The sequence below is a fragment of the Podarcis gaigeae genome, assembly GCF_964106915.1.
Source record: "Podarcis gaigeae genome assembly, chromosome: 2".
In the NCBI taxonomy this organism is placed as follows: Eukaryota; Metazoa; Chordata; class Lepidosauria; order Squamata; family Lacertidae; genus Podarcis; species Podarcis gaigeae.
The window spans coordinates 78,644,873-78,664,623 of NC_139679.1; the positions used below are offsets into that span (position 1 = coordinate 78,644,873).

The 19,751-nt window shown below is 40.5% G+C and overlaps 1 protein-coding gene across 5 annotated transcripts in view; it reads left to right on the forward strand.

Annotated features, from left to right (window-relative positions):
- Positions 1–15,521, forward strand: part of HRH1 (histamine receptor H1) — an 87,273-nt gene extending 71,752 nt beyond the window's left edge. For 3 of the 5 annotated variants that reach the window (XM_083726821.1, XM_083726820.1, XM_083726823.1), the window contains 2 exons: positions 9,429–9,491; positions 12,237–15,521. In XM_083726821.1, the coding sequence (XP_083582947.1) occupies positions 12,301–13,758 (1,458 nt within the window). In that variant the 5' untranslated portion in view covers positions 9,429–9,491; positions 12,237–12,300 and the 3' untranslated portion in view covers positions 13,759–15,521. Of the gene's footprint in view, positions 1–9,428; positions 9,492–10,702; positions 11,426–12,236 lie in introns of those variants that run through there. The other 2 variants (XR_014561210.1, XM_083726822.1) reach the window with 2 other exon arrangements.
- The last annotated feature ends 4,230 nt before the right edge of the window (positions 15,522–19,751 follow it).

Sequence of the window (19,751 nt, forward strand, 5' to 3'; positions counted from 1 at the left end):
TGCCCCACCACTCTCCCCAGGAAAACCCAATGTTTACCACTGAATTGTAGCAGACCTCAATCACGTTTTCTGCAGGTTGGCGTTTGTTCCAGTTCATGTCCTCTCATTCAGGACATATGGAAGTGTGGAATGAGTCCATAGTGGATCCAGTCCTTCTCAGGAGTTTTCAGTCATGGATTTAGGAAACCTGCGTGAATATTTATTACAAGTTGTATACTGAAGTGTTGCAGTGCATACAGGTGTGGTGCATGGTAAACTGGGGCTAACCATGGTCATATATTTGGCCATTCTGAAACCTCTGCAAGATTTTTAATGGCATGCTCCAGGCTTAGCCTGGTCCCTCTCAGACTCTCCCTTAATGGTCTATGAAATTGCTGTAGCTCCTAAATTCAATGCAAGTGTTAGGCTTACAGCTCTTACATTAGTGACCGGCAAATTCCCCCAGACTTCATTTGCATGCGTACATAAGGTATAATGCTTGAAACGGGATGTTTTGTTTGACTACAACTACTTCTGGCTTGGTAAGATTCTCATCTGCTGACTGGCCTGATTGATTAGTAGGACTGATACCATGTTGGGGTAACATACCATCTATTTGCTTAGATTATTAGAACAGGCTGTATGTATTGAAGGGAAATAATGCTTATAAGTATTTGATTAATCAATATAGGAGTGAATAAAGCATTAAAAAGGAACTTTTTGTTCCTTTCTCTTGGGTCTATGAAAAGGGCATCCTGGTGGTGACTGGCAGCTGTACAGCATCCCCTTTCAGTACAATCAGTTACTCCAGTAATAACATTACAAAAACTAGAAAAAATCAATAACTGGTGCTCAATAGCCTGATTAGCTAACAGTGCCATCACTAGTGCTGGTGGTCCTGTTCCTATTTGTGGGCTGTACTTGTAGCTTGTCCAACAGTTTCTAAACAGAAGATGATAATCCCCTTAAAAACAACAACAAAAATCATATAATAATACTATAGGCCCACACATTTATTCTAAATTATTTTGATAGTTGCACATTGTGACGAAAAGCATTTTAAAAATGGTGCCAGCAATGCAGATGTATGCATGCAATATCACATTGTTATGTAAAAAGTGTAGCAATGTAAAAATGCAACAATGACTTGCCTAGTTTCATCCGGCCCCTTTGCTGCCTTCAAGGAAGACATTTTTATTCCTCTGTGTGCACTCACAATGTAGCTTTTTGTGTTTTATTGTTTCTTCCTGTGTTATTTTTATTGTTTCAGTGTCTTTGTAATGCACTGAATGCACTTGTTACAGAATGACAGAGTAGAAATCCTTGTCATAAATATAAATAAATCCCTATATAGATGTGGGCTGTGTTGATACACAGAGCTGTCTTTTCATAACTAGCAACTGAGACATCAAGCCACAGATGTTATATATTAAGACTGTCTGGTGACTTGACAAATGGGTCGAGGTGTTCCTAGTAAAATTACTTCTAGTTTATCTTCGCCTTACAAATCTTTATGGAAAAGCTAGCAGAAGGTTTCCACTAACAGTTTCACACTTGATATAAAACAGATCAGGGCCATTTAATCTTATTTAGAAACAGAAGCAAGAGGGGTTAAAATGCCAGTATATATTTAGGTGATGAAGCGCTATATCACTTTTCAGTACATTTGGCATTCTCACACATTTTGAGTGTAGAACCTGTAAGAAAATTCTCAGTCTGAAATATTCTGTAATAACATTACTAATATAAAATGTCTCCCTTCCGCCTTCAAATTTAATAAACTGATGGGCAAAACTTCCACTTCTGAATACTTATGCAAGTTAATCACAGTGTCTCAGTGCTTAATTGGATCTTAATTTGCATGTTTTTGTGCCTATAGAGGGATGTTTCATCTGATCAAAATGTTGTATCCCAACTCTTGTATTGTAGCAGTAATTAATTTCATAGAGCACAAATAGAGGTAGTTAGTCCACTGGGATTTCTCTCAAGGATAGCCTATGACATTTTCCTCAGTATACTGTCATTGTTTCAGAGTTACCATAATGTGAACTGAGAAATTTATAGAGCAATTAGACCCATTATTTGGAGTTCTAAATAACTAGTAATTGTTCAAAGCCTTTTACTGTGTGCATGATTTGAATATAAATGTAATTGCTGATAGCAAAATGCTCAGTCTGAAACAATTGATACCTATCTATTTTTACATCTTGCACTTTGATTAAGATAGGGTTGCCATACGTCCAGAATTTCCCAGACATAGCTGGAAACAGTGTCTGGGAGGAAATCACTGAAATGTTTGGGGAAATCCGGAAGTATGGCTACCCATGTCAGAAATCTGCATTTTAGCAAATTCCCTTAAAATTAGCTCAAAACCATTTTTCTCTCTTTCTTTTTTGGAAATTTTTCAAAAACTTTACAACTTTGGCCAAAACAGAAAAGAAAAGAAAATCTCAACAACTTTTGTATCCGGATTTTCACTTTTTGTAAAATGGCAGTCCTAGTTAAGAGCTGCCCTAAATAAAGTTACTGGCCATCTTGGACAATATCTTTCCTCTGGTTAAAAGTTGGAACCTATACCTATTTGTCCCCTCTAGGTGGCCTATGATTTATCCAAAGAGCTATGTGGCTGATGCAATTTGACCCATTTTTTCATAGCCTTTAGATATGGTTTAAAGTTGCTTAATATTTAATCAGCCAATAACACTGGGCAACAATTTTTTACTTTTTGAATGTTGTCTAGATTTCTACAACTGATTTAGGGTATTTTTGCACTGCTGAATCAGGAAATGGCATCTGTTTCTCTCCATCAGGTCAGGTTTACTGTAAACTGAATGGTGGGCATTGATAAAGGTAAGTACACGTAAATTGCATGTTGCTTCACCATTTTTCAAACTTCAGGGCTTGAACTTCCGTTTCTTGGAACTCCTGGAATGCTCAGCGGCAGGAAGGTCTCTCTTCAGAGTCCAACAGTAGTCAGCCATCATGACTGCGTCCCAGCGACCCTGATACCTGGTCTCCATCTCTTTCATGTCCTGATGGAATCTCTCCCCCTGCTCATCACTCATTGAACCCAGGTTCTCAGGAAACCAGTCCATATGTGAAAATAGGTAGTGCATCTTGACACTCATGTTGCAGCCCAGGTTTCTGAAAGCAGTCAGCATGTTGTTGACAAGTTCTGTGTAGTTTCTGGCCTTATTGTTGCCAAGAAAGTTCTTCACTACGAGAACAAATGCCTTCCACGCTTCCAGTTCCACTTCGTTCATTGAGTTTCCGAACTCTGGATCTCTGATGAGTTGATGGATCTGAGGACCGTCAAAGATGCCAGCTTTCAACTTCTCCATGGTCAATCCTGGAAAAGCCTGGCACAAGTAAATGAAGCAGTCACCATCCTTGTCCAGAGCCTTGGTGAACTGCTTGATTAAGCTGAGCTTGATGTGCAGCGGTGGGAAGAGTATTCTGTCTCTGTCCACCAGAGGGTCGTTGATGACGTTCCTTTGCAAGGCACCAAATCCTCCCGCACAGGCCAGTCCTTCGTGTAATGCTGAGCACAGTCCCTACTATCCCACATGCACAGAAAACATGGGTACTTGGTGAAGCCAGACTGTTGTCCCAACAAAAAGTTCACCATCTTCAGGTCAACACAAATAAACCACTTATGCTGATCATAACCAATTTTCTCCAGCACATACGTCACCGCTTCATAGTTCTCCTTCAGTGTACTCGAGTGAGCCAGGGGTATAGAGGCAAACTGGTTGCCGTTGTGTAGCAGAACACATTTCAGTGATCGCTTGCTGCTGTCAATGAACAGTCTCCAATCTTTGGGTTTGTACTGTGGCACTCCAAGCTTGAGCAGAAGCTGCGCAATATCTGCACAGTACACCAAGTCCTTCTCTTCCGAGAAAAAACGGAGGTACTCTTGATGCTTGTTGCGGAAGAAGCTGATGCGAGCACTGTCAGAGAGGAGGTTTTTTTCCTTCAATCTGGATACCAACAGTTCGGCAGAGTCCTTTGACAAGCTGAGGTCGCGAACTAGATTATTCAACTCCTTTTGGGAAAATGGATGTGGAGCATCATCTTCAAGAACCACTTCTTCTTCATGTCCTTCAATACTGGAGGCATCTTCGTCACTAATGTCAGGAAGTTCTCCGAAGATAGGCACTGGAATTTCATCCATGAGCTACAGGATGACGTGCTGATTGAAGATCAGGATACTTGAGGCTGCTCCGGTTCTTTCTGTTGATCCCAGCCACACCAGTTTATGGAAGATTTCGAGGTTTTATGACTTCAATCTGATCCCTTTTTGACATAATCACCCAGAACTATCGGACCTGAATACTTCTTGTCATTAAAATAATCATTTCCAATCAAAACAATTATTCGACGTGGCATTTTACCTCCACCAACTTTTTCTAAAATGCTCCACACAAGCGTACATGTGAACAAAAACGTAAAAAAATGACATGTGGCCATAGCTCAAAAACTTGACCTGATTGAGCAAAACCAATGTGATTTTGGGATTCAGCGCATCAGATTCATCCTAAATCAGCTGAAAAAACGCAGACAACAAATTTGTTGTTGACCAGTGTAATGTGTATCAGTAGTTTAGACTCTGAATTAAGGTCTTGCATACCCCTAAACTAATGGTCTTATATAACGTTATGCAGTTTTGGATAAATTTACTCAGTCCTTCATCTTATTTAAACATGCATAGGTCTGAGTGACAGGCGCATTCATTACATATCTTTAGGCTCTTCTCACACACCTTTGGCTAATGAAACAATCTATAGCCTTTTAAACTTTGTATGAGGGGGGAGGGTTATTGTTTCTGTTTGTTGCTGTGTTATGTATGTTTGTGTTTTTATGTTGTAAACCACCCAGTGATCTGATGAAGGGCAGTATAGAAATTTAATTAATACAGTGGTACCTCAGGTTACATACGCTTCAGGTTACATACGCTTCAGGTTACAGAGTCCGCTAACCCAGAAATATTCCCTCGGGTTAAGAACTTTGCTTCAGGATGAGAACAGAAATCGTGCTCCGGCAGCGCGGCGGCAGCAGGAAGCCCCATTAGCTAAAGTGGTGATTCAGGTTAAGAACAGTTTCAGGTTAAGAACGGACCTCCGGAACGAATTAAGTACTTAACCCGAGGTACCACTGTAATAGTAATAATATAGGGGCCCTTTTCAGAAGTTGATATGCATTACTTCATTTATTTCACATCATGGGAAGTAGTCTGCTATGTTTGAAAGCCTTCCTGTTTATTCTGCTGAGTCCTGCTCCGAGTTTAGCACCTGTAAACAGCATATAAATAAAATCAAGCTCCCCTGCTCAGACTTCAGTTTTGTTAAGACTTTGCTTATGTTTTTCAGAACAGGTTTTCTTTTCTTTTGAAGTTTTACATTAAAAGTGAAACCTCATGCAACAATTGAAATGTTGCTGTATCCAAAATATGATATTGCCCTATAGTGTATCATGACTATTCTTTTCCGTCCCTCCTGATCAATTTTCCTTGTTATGTTCAGCTCCATCAAAGCTTGATAAATCTGACTGAACTATTAAATGTATTGGCATTGAAGATCTAATGCAATCTCTTCAAACATCAACTACTTAAGACACTTCTAAATTGTATTTTTTGTGCATTGCATGTGAAAGATTCAAGCATATGTAGTCAGAGACCTCTAAAAATAATATCAGCAGTGAACCAGCAATTCCTTTTCTTGGCCATATAAGTACAGCAACACCACAAAAGAAATCCTTATCTCTTTCTTAAACTCAGCAATACTTATTATCTATTTTGCATATGTTGTGTTCATTTCTGGGGGGTTTTAGTCAAAGCTAACATTGTGATTAGAGGAGTCCACTTATCTTCATAATATTATGCTTTATCATGGTTGGTAAACATAACCAATCTTCATTTGTGGTTTTCACACATTTCAGAAATATCTTCAAAGCCTTGTAAATTAAAGGATACTAATTACTTGGAGAATACATTAATCTATAATTAAACACAATGAAGTAATATTAACAATATTATATTAAAAGCATGCACACAGCAAAATGACACTGCTTACCAATTAACAGAAAGTTCTCTGTTTCCTTTTCTCAAATAGCACTAACAAATTCTGTCTAGCATCTTCCTTTGGACCCAATGAACCACAAATAGAACTCTGCTTGTGTAGCAGGGCTTGCTTTGCATCTCCTTCCCATTCCACCCTTTTGCATCCACTTAAAACACCACTTCTGAGGAGGCTGCAGCAGCACAGGGAAGTGGCCAAGGCTCAGATAGGCTGTGTTCCATAAGCAGAAGTGTCTTTCTGTTGGCAGAAGACACGTTTGAATTAAAGCCATTGACTTCCAAGCTATCTTTAAAAGCACCTGCTCTCCTAAACTGGACTCCAACTGCAATTGTTAGAGTAACAATTCATTATCAGATTCCGAAGAACCAAATTGCTATTCGTTTTTTAAAATAAGCAGTTATACCTCTTTGTCTTATCCAAAACTGCTACTTACTGATCATGTAGGTCGAAGATACATGGTTTTTGATATGTTGCTTTTTTATTTTACTAGACCCCCTTCTAGGTGACCAAGGCTTCTATCAGAGTACTACTCTGGGGACAAGGAGAGTGCAGTAAATAAGATAGTACTGATTCAGACTGCCAGCCCATTTTTATAATATCTGAGAACTTTCCTCCACAGAGCCCAATGAAAACCTTAATAAATTTAATGCTGTATATTTGTGTTGACAGACTGACTTCAGGGAACAAAATGTACTTATTGGCTTGTATGTCTTACTTTTTCTTCAGCATTGTCACACTGATTGATGCAGGACTGCACAAGCTGGTTGCTCTTCTAGATTATTCTTTAATATGTGACTCAATCACTGCCATTGCTTAATCTGTCAAAGCCTGCTGGTGTAATATGCGTCCTTTCATTACCCCCCTCCTATACCTGTAGTCATACAAATGAAAACATCACAGTGAATCAATATTCTCATTTGATTGTCAGCCACAGCAGTTGTTTGTAGGTGTTAATTCACAAACCAATTTTTGCACCTGCTGTTTTTTCCTGTGGATATCCTAGGAATGATTCATTCGATCTCTACCAGTAGTATAATATATATTGTTGTGATTTTACTGTGTGCACGCTATGAATGAACTTGTTTTATAGGTCCACAGGCACAGCCCTATCTTAAGGATGGGGTGGGTAGTAGTTTATAGTTAGAAAGTGGTTCAACAGACTGATTTGAAGCTTGGCAGGGAAGGTATGTTTCAGGAAAGGTAAAGGTAAAGGGACCCCTGACCATTAGGTCCAGTCACAGATGACTCTGGGGTTGCGGGGCTCATCTCGCTTGACTGGCCGAGGGAGCCGGCATACAACTTCCGGGTCATTTGGCCAGCATGACTAAGCCGCTCCTGGCGAACCAGAACAGTGCATGGAAACGCCGTTTACCTTCCTGCCAGAGTGGTACCTATTTATCTACTTGCACTGCGTTCTTTTAAACTGCTAGGTTGGCAGGAGCAGGGACTGAACAATGGGAGCTCACCTTGTCGCAGGGATTCAAACTGCCGACCTTCTGGTCGGCAAGCCCTAGGCTCTGTGGTTTAACCCACAATGCCACCCGTGTCCCAAGTTTCAGGATAATTTGTGGCAAATTTGGGGTAGAAAACATAAGAAATGGCACACGTTCAGGGTGAACCTTATGTGAGAGAAGGTTAAGTGGAGGGGAGTTGCATGAAAAACTGTAAATCAATTTTCTATCATCTGGCCAGTTTGGCCCAGTAATTATAACATCAGTACTTCTGATTTCAACAGGGAAACAGTCATGGTCATAGCCTAGAGGGGCAGGGGGCAGCTGTTTCCGCCTCCCCCCCCCCCCAGGGTAGATCAAGTAAAACAATAGAAATACTTAACTAACTGACCAATCACATAGGTTTTACGCCCCCTAACAAAAGACCTGCCCCCAAACAAAAATCCTGGCTACGCACATGAAAACAGTTAGATCTGGTTCCCAAGTTCAGTCTTTCCCCTCACCTTACATTGTCAAGACAAAGAGGTCACAGGAGTATGTACATTACGGTTGGAGGATGGATGACGGCTAACGGATTGAGGTTGAATCCTGACAAGACAGAAGTACTGTTCTTAGGGGACAGGGGGCAGGCTGGTGTGGAGGACTCCCTGATCCTGAATGGGGTAACTGTGCCCCTGAAGGACCAGGTGCGCAGCCTGGGAGTCATTTTGGACTCACAGCTGTCCATGGAGGCTCAGGTTAATTCTTTGTCCAGGGCAGATGTCCACCAGCTCCATCTGGTACGCAGGCTGAGACCCTACCTGCCCACAGACTGTCTTGCCAGAGTGGTACATGCTCTAGTTATCTCCCACTTGGACTACTGCAATGCGCTCTATGTGGGGCTACCTTTGAAGGGGACTCGGAAACTGCAATTAATCCAGAATTCATCCCCTTTGAAAATCTCTCAGATAGTTCCTTAAGTAATATGATAAATCACCTTACCTATATGAGGAAACGAGAGGTATGAATCTTAACTGTCATTTACTGCGATACTACTGCAACTAGGATGTGGGAATAATTTATAAGGATAATTGTTCTTTGAATATGCTCATATTTTTTTTTTTTTATAGTTCTTCCCCCTTTTTTCTGATATCAGAAAGTACAGTGAGCTTATATATTCAGTTTTCATGTTGGACTTTCTATATTCAAAGTTTTTGTCTGCAGTAAAATGGCTAATTTGCCTGTATCTTTTAAACATTCTGTAGGTTTCTGAGACCTAGCTATATTAATGCCTGGAGTATGGGTCATTTCCCTTCTCTTTAATGGAACAGAGCACCAAAGCCTATATAGTATTTTAGGGGGGCCTTCATGTACTTACAATTTTTGCTCTGTTATATTGTGTCTTTATCTTCCCTTTTCCCACTGCAGTAGTTTGGACATTATTTTTTAAATCATAGCAATTTTTCTATTCATACCTACATTCTGATTGAGATACCACTTGCCACATGCTGTTTTGAATCTAAATCTGCTGTCATGAGAATCCATTTCCCTATTCTTTCAAACATGTAGCTACATGAATAAAGGAATAAAGCAGAAATTCTTATTCTAGATATTAAATTCTCTCAAGCTTATGGTCATAGAGTTGTATCCAGATTTACAACTCAGTCCTAACCAAGTCTGTTCAGAATTAAATTCAGTGGGGCTTGCTCCCAGGTTAGTGTGGTTAGGACTGTCTGAACAAAACCTTTATTACTTGTTCACTCTCTGCTCCGAATAAAAACATTTCTGTTCATTTGTTTTGCTGCTACCCACCACCCCCTCATTCTGTCACCATATATCTGTAGCACTTTAATATTCAGCTAACATTCTATTAGCTAACTATTTTTGCCATGTAAACTCTGCTGTGCTTAAAGTTTGGTTTCCACCCCACCCTAAACTTTAGGTTTCATCTGCAGTGGCTGGAAAACTGAATGGAAGTCAGATAGACATGCTGGGTTGAAACCAGGTAAGCAGATGAAGGGAAATGAAAGGGCTGGGAAGGAGAGGGTTTAAACAAATTGGTTTACCTATATTTAGTACACCACAGACATAAAAGTAATTATAGTATGTATAGAAAATATGGGATAGTGCATGAAAGCTTCAGTGATCCCAGTGAACTAGAATATTCTATAAGAAAGCTTGGGTCTCGCCATGCAGTTCTCATCATTTTCACCATGATGCTGCCATCCCTCTTTTTGTGTTTTTAATTTTAAATTTGCATTGTTCATTGTAAGATTTTGCATTATAAAAATCCTATGGGGAACTGTTCATACTAAGAGCTTTCTATGCATAGCAGCCTACACATCGCCGACCACACTGCATTGTGCCTTAATACAGATTATTTGAACATACGCAGGATAGAGAAGTTCCCCTGCTGCCGTGATGATTGAAATTATTTTTTGACTATTCTAAAGTTATATATTAGAGTGCATAATAAAGCAGGATAAACAAAAACATCACATTTGTTTAGAAAATTCTTAGTTTGCAGCAGTTTTGAAACACAACAGTATTTCAGGTCAGTAGAAAAACGGGCTGTTATCTATTACATAGTTTCAGCGAGTTGGAAGGTTGGCATTGCTGCCTTTCAGCTGGATAGTGCTGGGGTGGGGCAGGACTTCAGTAAGTTCAGAGCTGTGTGATGCACCTACAGAGCTAATCCAGTACTCCCACCAGCAGGTTTGCATAGCTCTGACCTCACCACTAGTAGGTGCTGCAGCGATGCTAGTGTTGGGGCTGCGGGGGCACCCTTATTCCTCCTACCCCTGTTCCCAATGTAGATGATTATTTTCCCCTCCCCTTGTTTCTTATATAGATCTTCACTCACCTTTCCCCCCTGGTGTGGGGAACCACTTTTTTGTGGTTTGCCTCAGGTGCCTAGATGACTTGGGCCATTCCTGGTATCTACACATGATACGGTAGTCTTGCTGAGGCTAAACAGTGAATGGGTGTGAGACTGAGAACCTCAAAGATGCTGCCTTGAGTCCCTGCATTGTCTTTTACAGGATTAAGCTCCCTGAAATTAGCATTCCAATTTTGAAACCAGTATTTCATTTTTGATAGCAACACAGCACATTCAAACGCATAATCTGAGCATAATATGTGTTCCCCCCCACATGCAATTGTTATATGATCCTCTATATACTATCCATCCATGTGCTCTTCACATTTTTTCTACAGTGTTTTTGAAACTGTTGATATTAACCCCTGATACAGTGACGAGGATTCAAAGAATGAATGACAAGCCCCTCTCCATCTCTGATGGATGCCAAATGAGTGGTTGCCAATAAGCCCATGAACACTACAAGGCATGCACCTGGCAGTATGGTATCCATTCAAGTACTGATTAATCTGCATAATCAAATAACTATTGTTACCATTTTTAATGCATTGAGGCTGATGAAAGCAGGATAGATTCTGTCACTGGTGTTCATCAATTTAAGGAGTTTTACTTCTGCTGACATTAATTTTGGCTGCTCTTATTCCAGTTAAGTTTATGGACAAATGTGCTTAAAGAAGAAAGGATCTCCAAACAAGTCCATCAATTACAAGAGTTTGCCTACTTGTTTAATGGAATTCTTTTTTTCTAAAGAGGACAATAGCCTTTTCTTTCACCTGAATTCTGAATCATGGTTCTGAATCATGGTTTATGAAGTTGCAGAAAAACATGGTTATGCTGATAATTATTCAGAAGTCATACATTCATTTATTTTCGTTTTATAAGAAACTTAAAACACCTGGTCCCAACATCAACAAAATATTTTGCAAGGCATAAAAAGTAAACAGAACTTTGAACCCTTTTTTGCAGGTTAAAATCTTTCTCAAGAGTGAGTGGCATGTGAAGGTCTGGTTAAAAAAGTTTCCACAGTTGTCCCTTGGCTCATATGAGGAATTATTGATGAATGAATAAGACAAACTGCCAGCAAAAAATCAGAGGCCAATCAAAATGCACTTTCAGATTTTTTTCATTTTTTTCAGAACTTTTCTTTGTTGTTTTACACTACTATTGAATGGAAACCTGACCGAGATTAAAAGCTGAAATATGCTGACTGCTAACTGTTCACTGTTCAAAAATCAGCTCCCCATTCTTTGCTTTCTAATAAAAAAGGACCAGAGGAGGAAGTCAAGAGACACCCTCCATATCATTCAATGATCATTTCCACTAACAGCAAACCAGAATGACTTTGTTGGGAGAGTTCTTCTCAGCCAGCATAGCTGATGGTCAGGGATGATGGGAGCTGTAGTTCAGCAATGTTTGCAGGGGACTACATTGCCTGTCCTTCTAGAGCAGACTGGTGGGCAACAAGGGGCGTGAGGAGAGGGAAGAAAAGTCCTATTGCACATGCAGAAGTCCTTGCGCTAATGGGACTTCATTGGATGCAACCCCATCTGCCCTGTAGTTCATATAACTGCCGTAATTGAATTTTGTGCCATTATTCTTTTAACTTTTTCTGAGGGAAGATAATAGGCACATAAAGATACACATAAAGATATATACATTAATATGTATAATATGAATTGTAATTGTTTAAAAGGCCTTTAATGATACAGCACAAGAGATGTGGACCAGAAATCCAGGTGCTTTTGCAAATTTTTGCAGTATAGTTTATTTGTAATCTTTTTTACCTCAGTCAAGTCATCCCTTGCTTCTTATATCTGTCAATATGGTTGGAAAATTTAGCCTGTTGTTTGAACTTTTTTTTTTCATTTACAGATTCACAAAGGCCGGGAGAAAACAACTGACCTACTGATTCTTTTCTTCTAACTTTAGTGAAGAGATGTGTGTGATTAACAGAACCACAAACAAGAATTCTACAGAGGCTCAACCTGTTCTAGGACTGGTCTTGGGTAGCATCTCCCTGATCACAGTTGTCATGAATATTTTGGTCCTGTACGCAGTGAGAACAGAAAAGAAACTGCAGACCGTTGGCAATCTTTATATTGTCAGTCTTTCATGTGCAGATGTGATAGTTGGTGCAGCTGTCATGCCACTAAACATTGTGTACTTGCTGAAGGATAAATGGATCTGGAATAGAAATGCTTGCCTGTTTTGGCTGTCAATGGATTATGTTGCTAGCACAGCCTCCATATTCAGTCTCTTCATACTTTGCATAGATCGTTACCGTTCTGTCCAGCAGCCACTAAAATATCTCAGGTACCGGACCAAAACTAGAGCCTCTGTTATGATATCAGTAGCTTGGCTGCTCTCTTGTATGTGGGTCATCCCAATCCTTGGCTGGCGTAATTTTTATAAGGACAGCAACACAACTGTTAACGATGGGGCTGATAATGGAAATATATGTGAAACAGATTTTTGCAATATCGTGTGGTTTAAAGTTTTGACAGCCATGATAAACTTTTATGTGCCGTCACTGCTGATGCTTTGGTTCTATGCAAAAATATACAAGGCTGTCCAGCGGCATTATCGGCACCGGGAGCACATAAATGGGTCTTTTATATCATCCTCGGAAAAATCAGGTATGTACAGTGGAAGGCTGCAAGAAGTGCAAAAGATTTGTTTTGGAAGCGCAAGTAAAGATATTGGACACATCTCAAATGAGAACAGCTGTGACCAGAACAAAAGAACGGCAGCCAACTATCCAGCAAGCAGTTTTGTTAACGTCCCAAAGGGTTTTCGTTGCAGTAACCATGAAGTAGTGAAGCTTAGCTGTTTTCCTCTAGCCCTTGCACAGAGTGACATGAAAACAGGCACTGCAGGCATGAGGTATGACTGTGTCAATAAAAGCACTCAGAATACAGAGAGCCTTTGCCTCCAAGACTTTGAGTTAAACAAGACTTTGGATGAGAAGATTTACGCAGAGCAGCCTCCCTGCAGAAATTACTCTGATTTCACTCTAGAGGATCATCCTTATATTGAAGGGTGTTTCCCTCAGTATACCAACAAAAAAGACAGCACAAGTCTCCGTCAGTTGAAAAAGACATGGGAGAAGTTCCGCAGCCATTCCATGAGTGTTAATCAAGGGTTGCGTATGAACAGAGACAGAAAGGCAGCCAAACAATTGGGATTCATAATGGCGGCATTTATGCTGTGCTGGAGTCCATATTTTGTTTTCTTCATGGTCATGGCCTATTGTGAAAGCTGCTACAATCGGCCAGTTCATATGTTTACTATTTGGCTTGGCTATATAAATTCTACTTTAAATCCATTTATATATCCACTCTGTAATGAGAACTTCAAAAAGGCTTTCAAGAAGATATTTCATATGAAACCCTAACTTCTTTTTTGGAATATTCTGGAGTGGGCTGAGGCAGGGGATCATCAGTATCATGGTGGAAGGAAAAATTGACTTTCTGGTACTATAAAGAATAATTGCAAATGCAGCGAATTCTTTTAGAACGTCCTTGGGAACTGAAGAAATTGAAAAAAGTGAAAAATGAAAAGGAGAGATTTGGACAATTTAAGTAAAATATTGTGCTTTATTAATTAAAAACTCCCAAGTTTCAGCCTCAGGATTGTTTTTGTTTTGAAAATATTTTCACTGTATTTTCATTTTCCAGTTCTATTCTTTGTAACAAAACTGAGACAAAATTAAGTATTTTAGCACTTAACCTAGTTTCTAAAGCTGAAACAGATGTTTCTTCACTTCAGTGGTCAGTTTGCTATTGTCACTTGTCTCTTGATATTATTATATGCTCCCTGATTCCCAGAGCAATGAGAATGATTTGGTGGATATAGCAATCAGTTTTACCGCACACAATATTGGCTGTAACATGTTTCAAATACTTAGTGGTTGTTATACCTGCCTCTGTTGAACTGCAGATTGTAAACTCCTTGGGGCTGAGACTTGTTATTCTACACTTGATAAAGCACCGTGCACACTGCTGGTGTGGTGTGAGAGAGAAAGAGAGGGAGGGAGATACATACGCACATTCTCACACTCACATACAGGTCAATGTCAAGGCAATGCTTCAGTATTCACAATGTAGTTCTCGCAGTAAATCAGTGCCACTTGCCCAGAAACCATCTAATGGCTAACTACAATTGATACATTGCTGCCTTCTCTCTTCAGCTCTCTGTAAACATCACTTTTTATAAATATCAGAGCAGCATTCCATAAAACACCAGCTGCAAAGGAAAATCATTGGAGTCTTATTAAAGAAATTAGACATCAGTGCTTCTGAATGCCAGTTTCTGGAAACCACAGGAGGGAAGAGTGCTCTTGTGCTTGGTTTCTGCTTGCAGGTTTCTCACATGCATCTGTTTGGCGATGAGAACAGGACAGTGGCAGACTTGGGTATTATGGCACCCTGTGTTAGGCCAGCACCCACCCCCAGCCTCACACTGCCAGGAAATTACTAATTAGGCTTTGGGAAGGAGTACTGGGTAGATTTACAGACTCTTGCATGATGGAAATATATGGAAGCATTCCATGAAATTTGCTGCAGTGGTACTAAAAGAATTTTTAAAATGTCTAGTTCCACCTCAAGCAGTTGTTTGAGATGTAAAGGCAAATATACTGACTTTTTAATATATTAAAAATTGTGTAAAGGTATTTCAAGTATTGCAATTTCTTGAATGTTATTGAAGAAATTATGAGAGATGTGCCTGTTTACATTATATTATTAAATGATTTGAAAAACTGTGTGAAAAGGAAACATAGGACTCAAATGGACAGTTAGTTAGCAGGTGCAAATCATCCTTGTGAAGAACTGGAAAAGTAATAGGAAACAATAAACTGCCGAATGGTTTAGGAAAGTATTAATGAATTAATCATGTGCAAACAGCTCTTACCAAGGTCCTTCTGAGTAGTAATAGAACTGTGACTAACTTTTTGGAAGGGTAGGAAAAAGTTAGTAAGACTGGACTGAAAATTAGAGAAAAGACAAGTGAAACCATGTAAAGAACTATGTTTGTGTTATAGACCACAGGAATAAATGGTTTGTCTTCTGTATATTTTAATATATTAATGTGAGATTGTAAATGGTTTTAATGTTGAACTCCTAAAATAATTAAAAGTAGCTAGCAAATGTTCTTGAACTATTGTTTCAAAACAATATTTTACTGTGCATCCAAACACCCAGCAAGAGCAACTCCCCCTCAACTTGAGTCTAGTGTGGTGAAACACTTAATTCCTGATACGCAAACCTCTCAGCTCCCTAATTATTATTTAAATATAGGGTCACAGAACTAGAGGGTGCTTTTATCTCAAAGGGTTATTCCTCAATGTTATGAATTAGCATCAGTTCTTTTTCAATAAGACTCTTACTTTGCCTATGGTGACATCTGGCTAAATATTTTTGATAAAGCCTATTCTTATTATTCATATTCTAAATGTTTCCGCAATCCCGTAATATGGCAAGATTCCAGAAATCAAAAATATTTTCACCCTGGCTGCTTCACTCATACAAAATGTTGTATATTGCCTCCTAACTCTCATTTCTGAGGTTACAATGATATATTTAATTAGGAAAACACATCAAATAACATTTCAGAGACTGCTATCATCATATTCATAAACTAATTGGCAGGACCCACTACTGCAAGCCTAGGAGCAAATTCATTCTACATTTCCATTAAATGCGCTAAAACACTGTTTGCTGTCACTTTTCCTGGGAAATGCAAGTTCCTAAATTGTACAAGTTCACACAGATAAAGTATTTTGAAAAATAAGTTTAAATGCACAGATATAATAATAATAATAATAATAATAATAATAATAATAATAATAATTTATTATTTGTACCCCGCCCATCTGGCTGGGTTTCCCCAGCCACTCTGGGCGGCTTCCAACAGAGATGAGAAATACACTAAAATGTCACATATTAAAAACTTCCCTGAACAGGGCTGCCTTCAGATGTCTTCTGAATGTCAGGTAGTTGTTTATCGCTTTGACATCTGATGGGAGGGCATTCCACAGGGTGGGCGCCACTACCGAGAAGGCCCTCTGCCTGGTTCCCTGTAACTTGGCCTCTCGCAGTGAGGGAACTGCCAGAAGGCCCTCGGAGCTGGACCTCAGTGTCCGGGTAGAACGATGGGGGAGGAGACGCTAATTTATTTGAATCCAGGTACGTAGTATGCTGTGCCATTGGCAGCCGTGTGCCCCAGGACTGCAGGGAAACAGGAAGAGCATGTTCCCCCTTCATCAACTCTGCTATGCTTTTTTAAAATATCTGGCCTTAGGAAGAATTCTGTGTAAAATGAAAGCTCACTTAATGCCATACACATTGTAAACACTGATTGGTTCTAATGAAGGTATTGGGTTATTGTCCCTGTGATTTCCCAAACCCTCGTCCCCAGCTAGACCTTAACTTCTGTTATGTTTCCAAAATAAGCAATCTAAACATGGTATCTAGTGAACTTTTTTGAGATAAATGACTAAAGGGAATTTTTTCCGCTCCCCAAAGCCTGGGGATTTAATGTTTTTGTAAGATAAAGATGTAGCAAGTATATCTGTCTTCTGAGTGCTTTCCATTTTCGAAGCTGGATAGCATGCTGACTGCTATTTTTAAAATGTCGCTTTTCAGTGTGAAGTAATCTGATAAAGTGTCAAGGAAAAGTTAAGCCCTAAATGCAAAGGGGCTTCAATCTGTATTTGAATTACTGTATTTGAACTGTGATTCCAAAAGCTCCACCAACATACAGAAGATCCTGACAGTTGTTTGCTAAAACCGTAGAACCAAAACATTGAATAAAGCTGACATTATTAAACAGGCTACCTAGTATTTATGTACATCTAAATCCCACCTTTTCATGCAGTACCTCAGGTATGAGATGCTACTAGCATCTTTGTGGGCTTAGCTAGTCTCTCAATACTTGCCCCAACCCACCACCCTGCACAATTTATTCCTTCTGGTATGACACACAGTCCCTTGAGGGACAGGTAGGAAAATGCTATATTGTAGAGCTTGGTTTTTGTTAAACAAAGAGCTAAAACAGATAGTCTTATCTTATTTGGCACTTAGGTGGGCACAGAGATATACTACGGGTTTCATGACATGGCACTAGCTAGGCCATATTGTGCGAAGCACACTAACCAGTGGTGGGGCAGAAGGTGGATCAAGGTCTACTACCAAATCCTGATCATCAAGAGTTTGTGACTCTCAGTGGTTTAACAATATAGACAAAATAAAGATTCCCCCCCCCCACCTCCTAATTAGGCTGCTGAAATTTAGAAAGCATGGAAAAACAAGAATAGAAAGGATTTATGTCTGAGAGCTCCTGTTTTGGTACTTGAACACACCTTCCTGGTCTCAGCATGTGCTTAGAGGCAAACTTGTCCTGCAATTGTGTCTGCCTTCCTGAGCCACTATTTTACACCTGGCTTCAGCTGGTGGACCTGGGGTTGTAGATTTTACAGGGAAGTCTGTCTACCTCTGCATTAGAGTATGTTCCAAGCAAATGTCTCTACAGCTTCATTCACTTCAAACGTAACATTTTCCTTTGTCAGCAGCCACAGTCTCATCCAAAGGTCTTAAAAGCCAATTGTTTCAAAAAGAAAATAGGAAGAAAGCAAACAGATGAATGCTTTCACCCAGACGTAACATTCAAACGTAACATTTTCCTTTGTCAGCAGCCACAGTCTCATCCAAAGGTCTTAAAAGCCAATTGTTTCAAAAAGAAAATAGGAAGAAAGCAAACAGATGAATGCTTTCACCCAGACACTAAGCTACTGCCATATGGTAGAGATCAAATGTCTGGATTCTTAGAGAAAGGCTGGAGTGTATTTTTAAAATGTGGACACTCAAGCAACCCATGTATGTGACGCACTCAGAGTCGGAATGACATTCAGGAGTGAAACCACCTGCACCATCTGTTTCAAAGAGAAGAGATCTGTGGTCCATTATGCCATGGGAGCACTGCTTGAATTTGCAACTGTTTATTGAAAGGGCTATATGAATGCTTCTAACGCATGGGTAGTACAAAAGTAGGTGTGGTAACATTCAGCTTCTAAACAATCCAACAATTTAAACAGTACAGAACTTAGAAGAGGTACTGATGAGAAGCTGTGTCACTTATTGTTGCAGGTGTCACAGCAGGCACAACCTGGCAGGCACCTGTGACCCATGAGCAGCCATGAGTGACATAGTTATGGAATGCGAAGTCCATCACCATCCCAGCAAACAGAGCTCCATTAAACAAGGTGAAGCGCAGCTTTTGTTAAGTAACTAGCAGCTGCAAGGAAGGGCGGGGGCCGGGGCAATTACCAACTTTCTCTCCCTTGTCAACATCCTGACAAAAGTCTCATCAGAAGTTCCTTTCACTTCAAGGGAAGCCTCCCCTCAACTCAATGAGAGGTTTCCTTTCAGTGCAGCTTCTCAGAAAAATATTTTTTTTGGGGGGGGAGGGGAAGGCATCTATCACAGTCCTATGGTCAAATTCATCGTACTGGGATCCCACGGTATCCCATACTTGTATGGTCAGATACAAGTGCGTCGTGCCTTCTTCTTCTTCTTGTGGTCTGGAGGATGCCTATTCCAAGTTCCCACGGCGTCGTTTCTGCCCGAGCTGGTGTGTGTGTCTGCTTATAAAAACCCTGAGTGGAAGAAAGCGGGTGGTTTGCTGAGCTTTCGGGATTGCGTTACTCCGAATTTGTCTTTGGGTCACTTAGAAACCCGCAAGGTGGTGGTTGTGGTAAATGGAGGCGCAGACTACAATCACACGAAAAAATAAGGAGGAACCGCCCGACAGGTTCCTCCAGAAATCCCCAGCGCGCTACTGGCTGCGGCGCCAGCAAAAACCTTTCCGCAGGTGGAAGGCAGCGGGCGAACTCCCTGCGGAGGTAACTGGTGGCTATGCTTGGCAAACCTTCCGAAGGGGAGGCTAATGTGAAGCCGAGCTCGACTATACACAGCAGAGAGGCGCCTCGGGTTGAAAATGCCGCGCAGCGCCCTCTCCCGCCTCCTTACTGGTTCCCACGTTGGACACGCGGGACAACACAATCCCGACAAACGTCAGAGGGTCTTGCCCCAGACTGTCGTCTCCAATGCGCTCGACTGTGACTGTCCCAAGGGGGACCTGCCAGCCACTCACCCACCACCCACACCCTTAAAACTATATCGACACTTCCAGTCCCTCGCGGAATTTCCGCAGCAACCCACTCATATAACTAGAAACTTGGAACTGTACTTGTATACGCGTGAGCGTTGTAATTTTGGGAAGCTCCTCTTCCCTCTCTATATCAGCCGCCCTCAAGCGGCGGCTTCCCAACGGAACCGGAAGTGGGGGAAGGAGCGTGACTAGCCTTCGGTTGCCCTATCTCTATGTTGT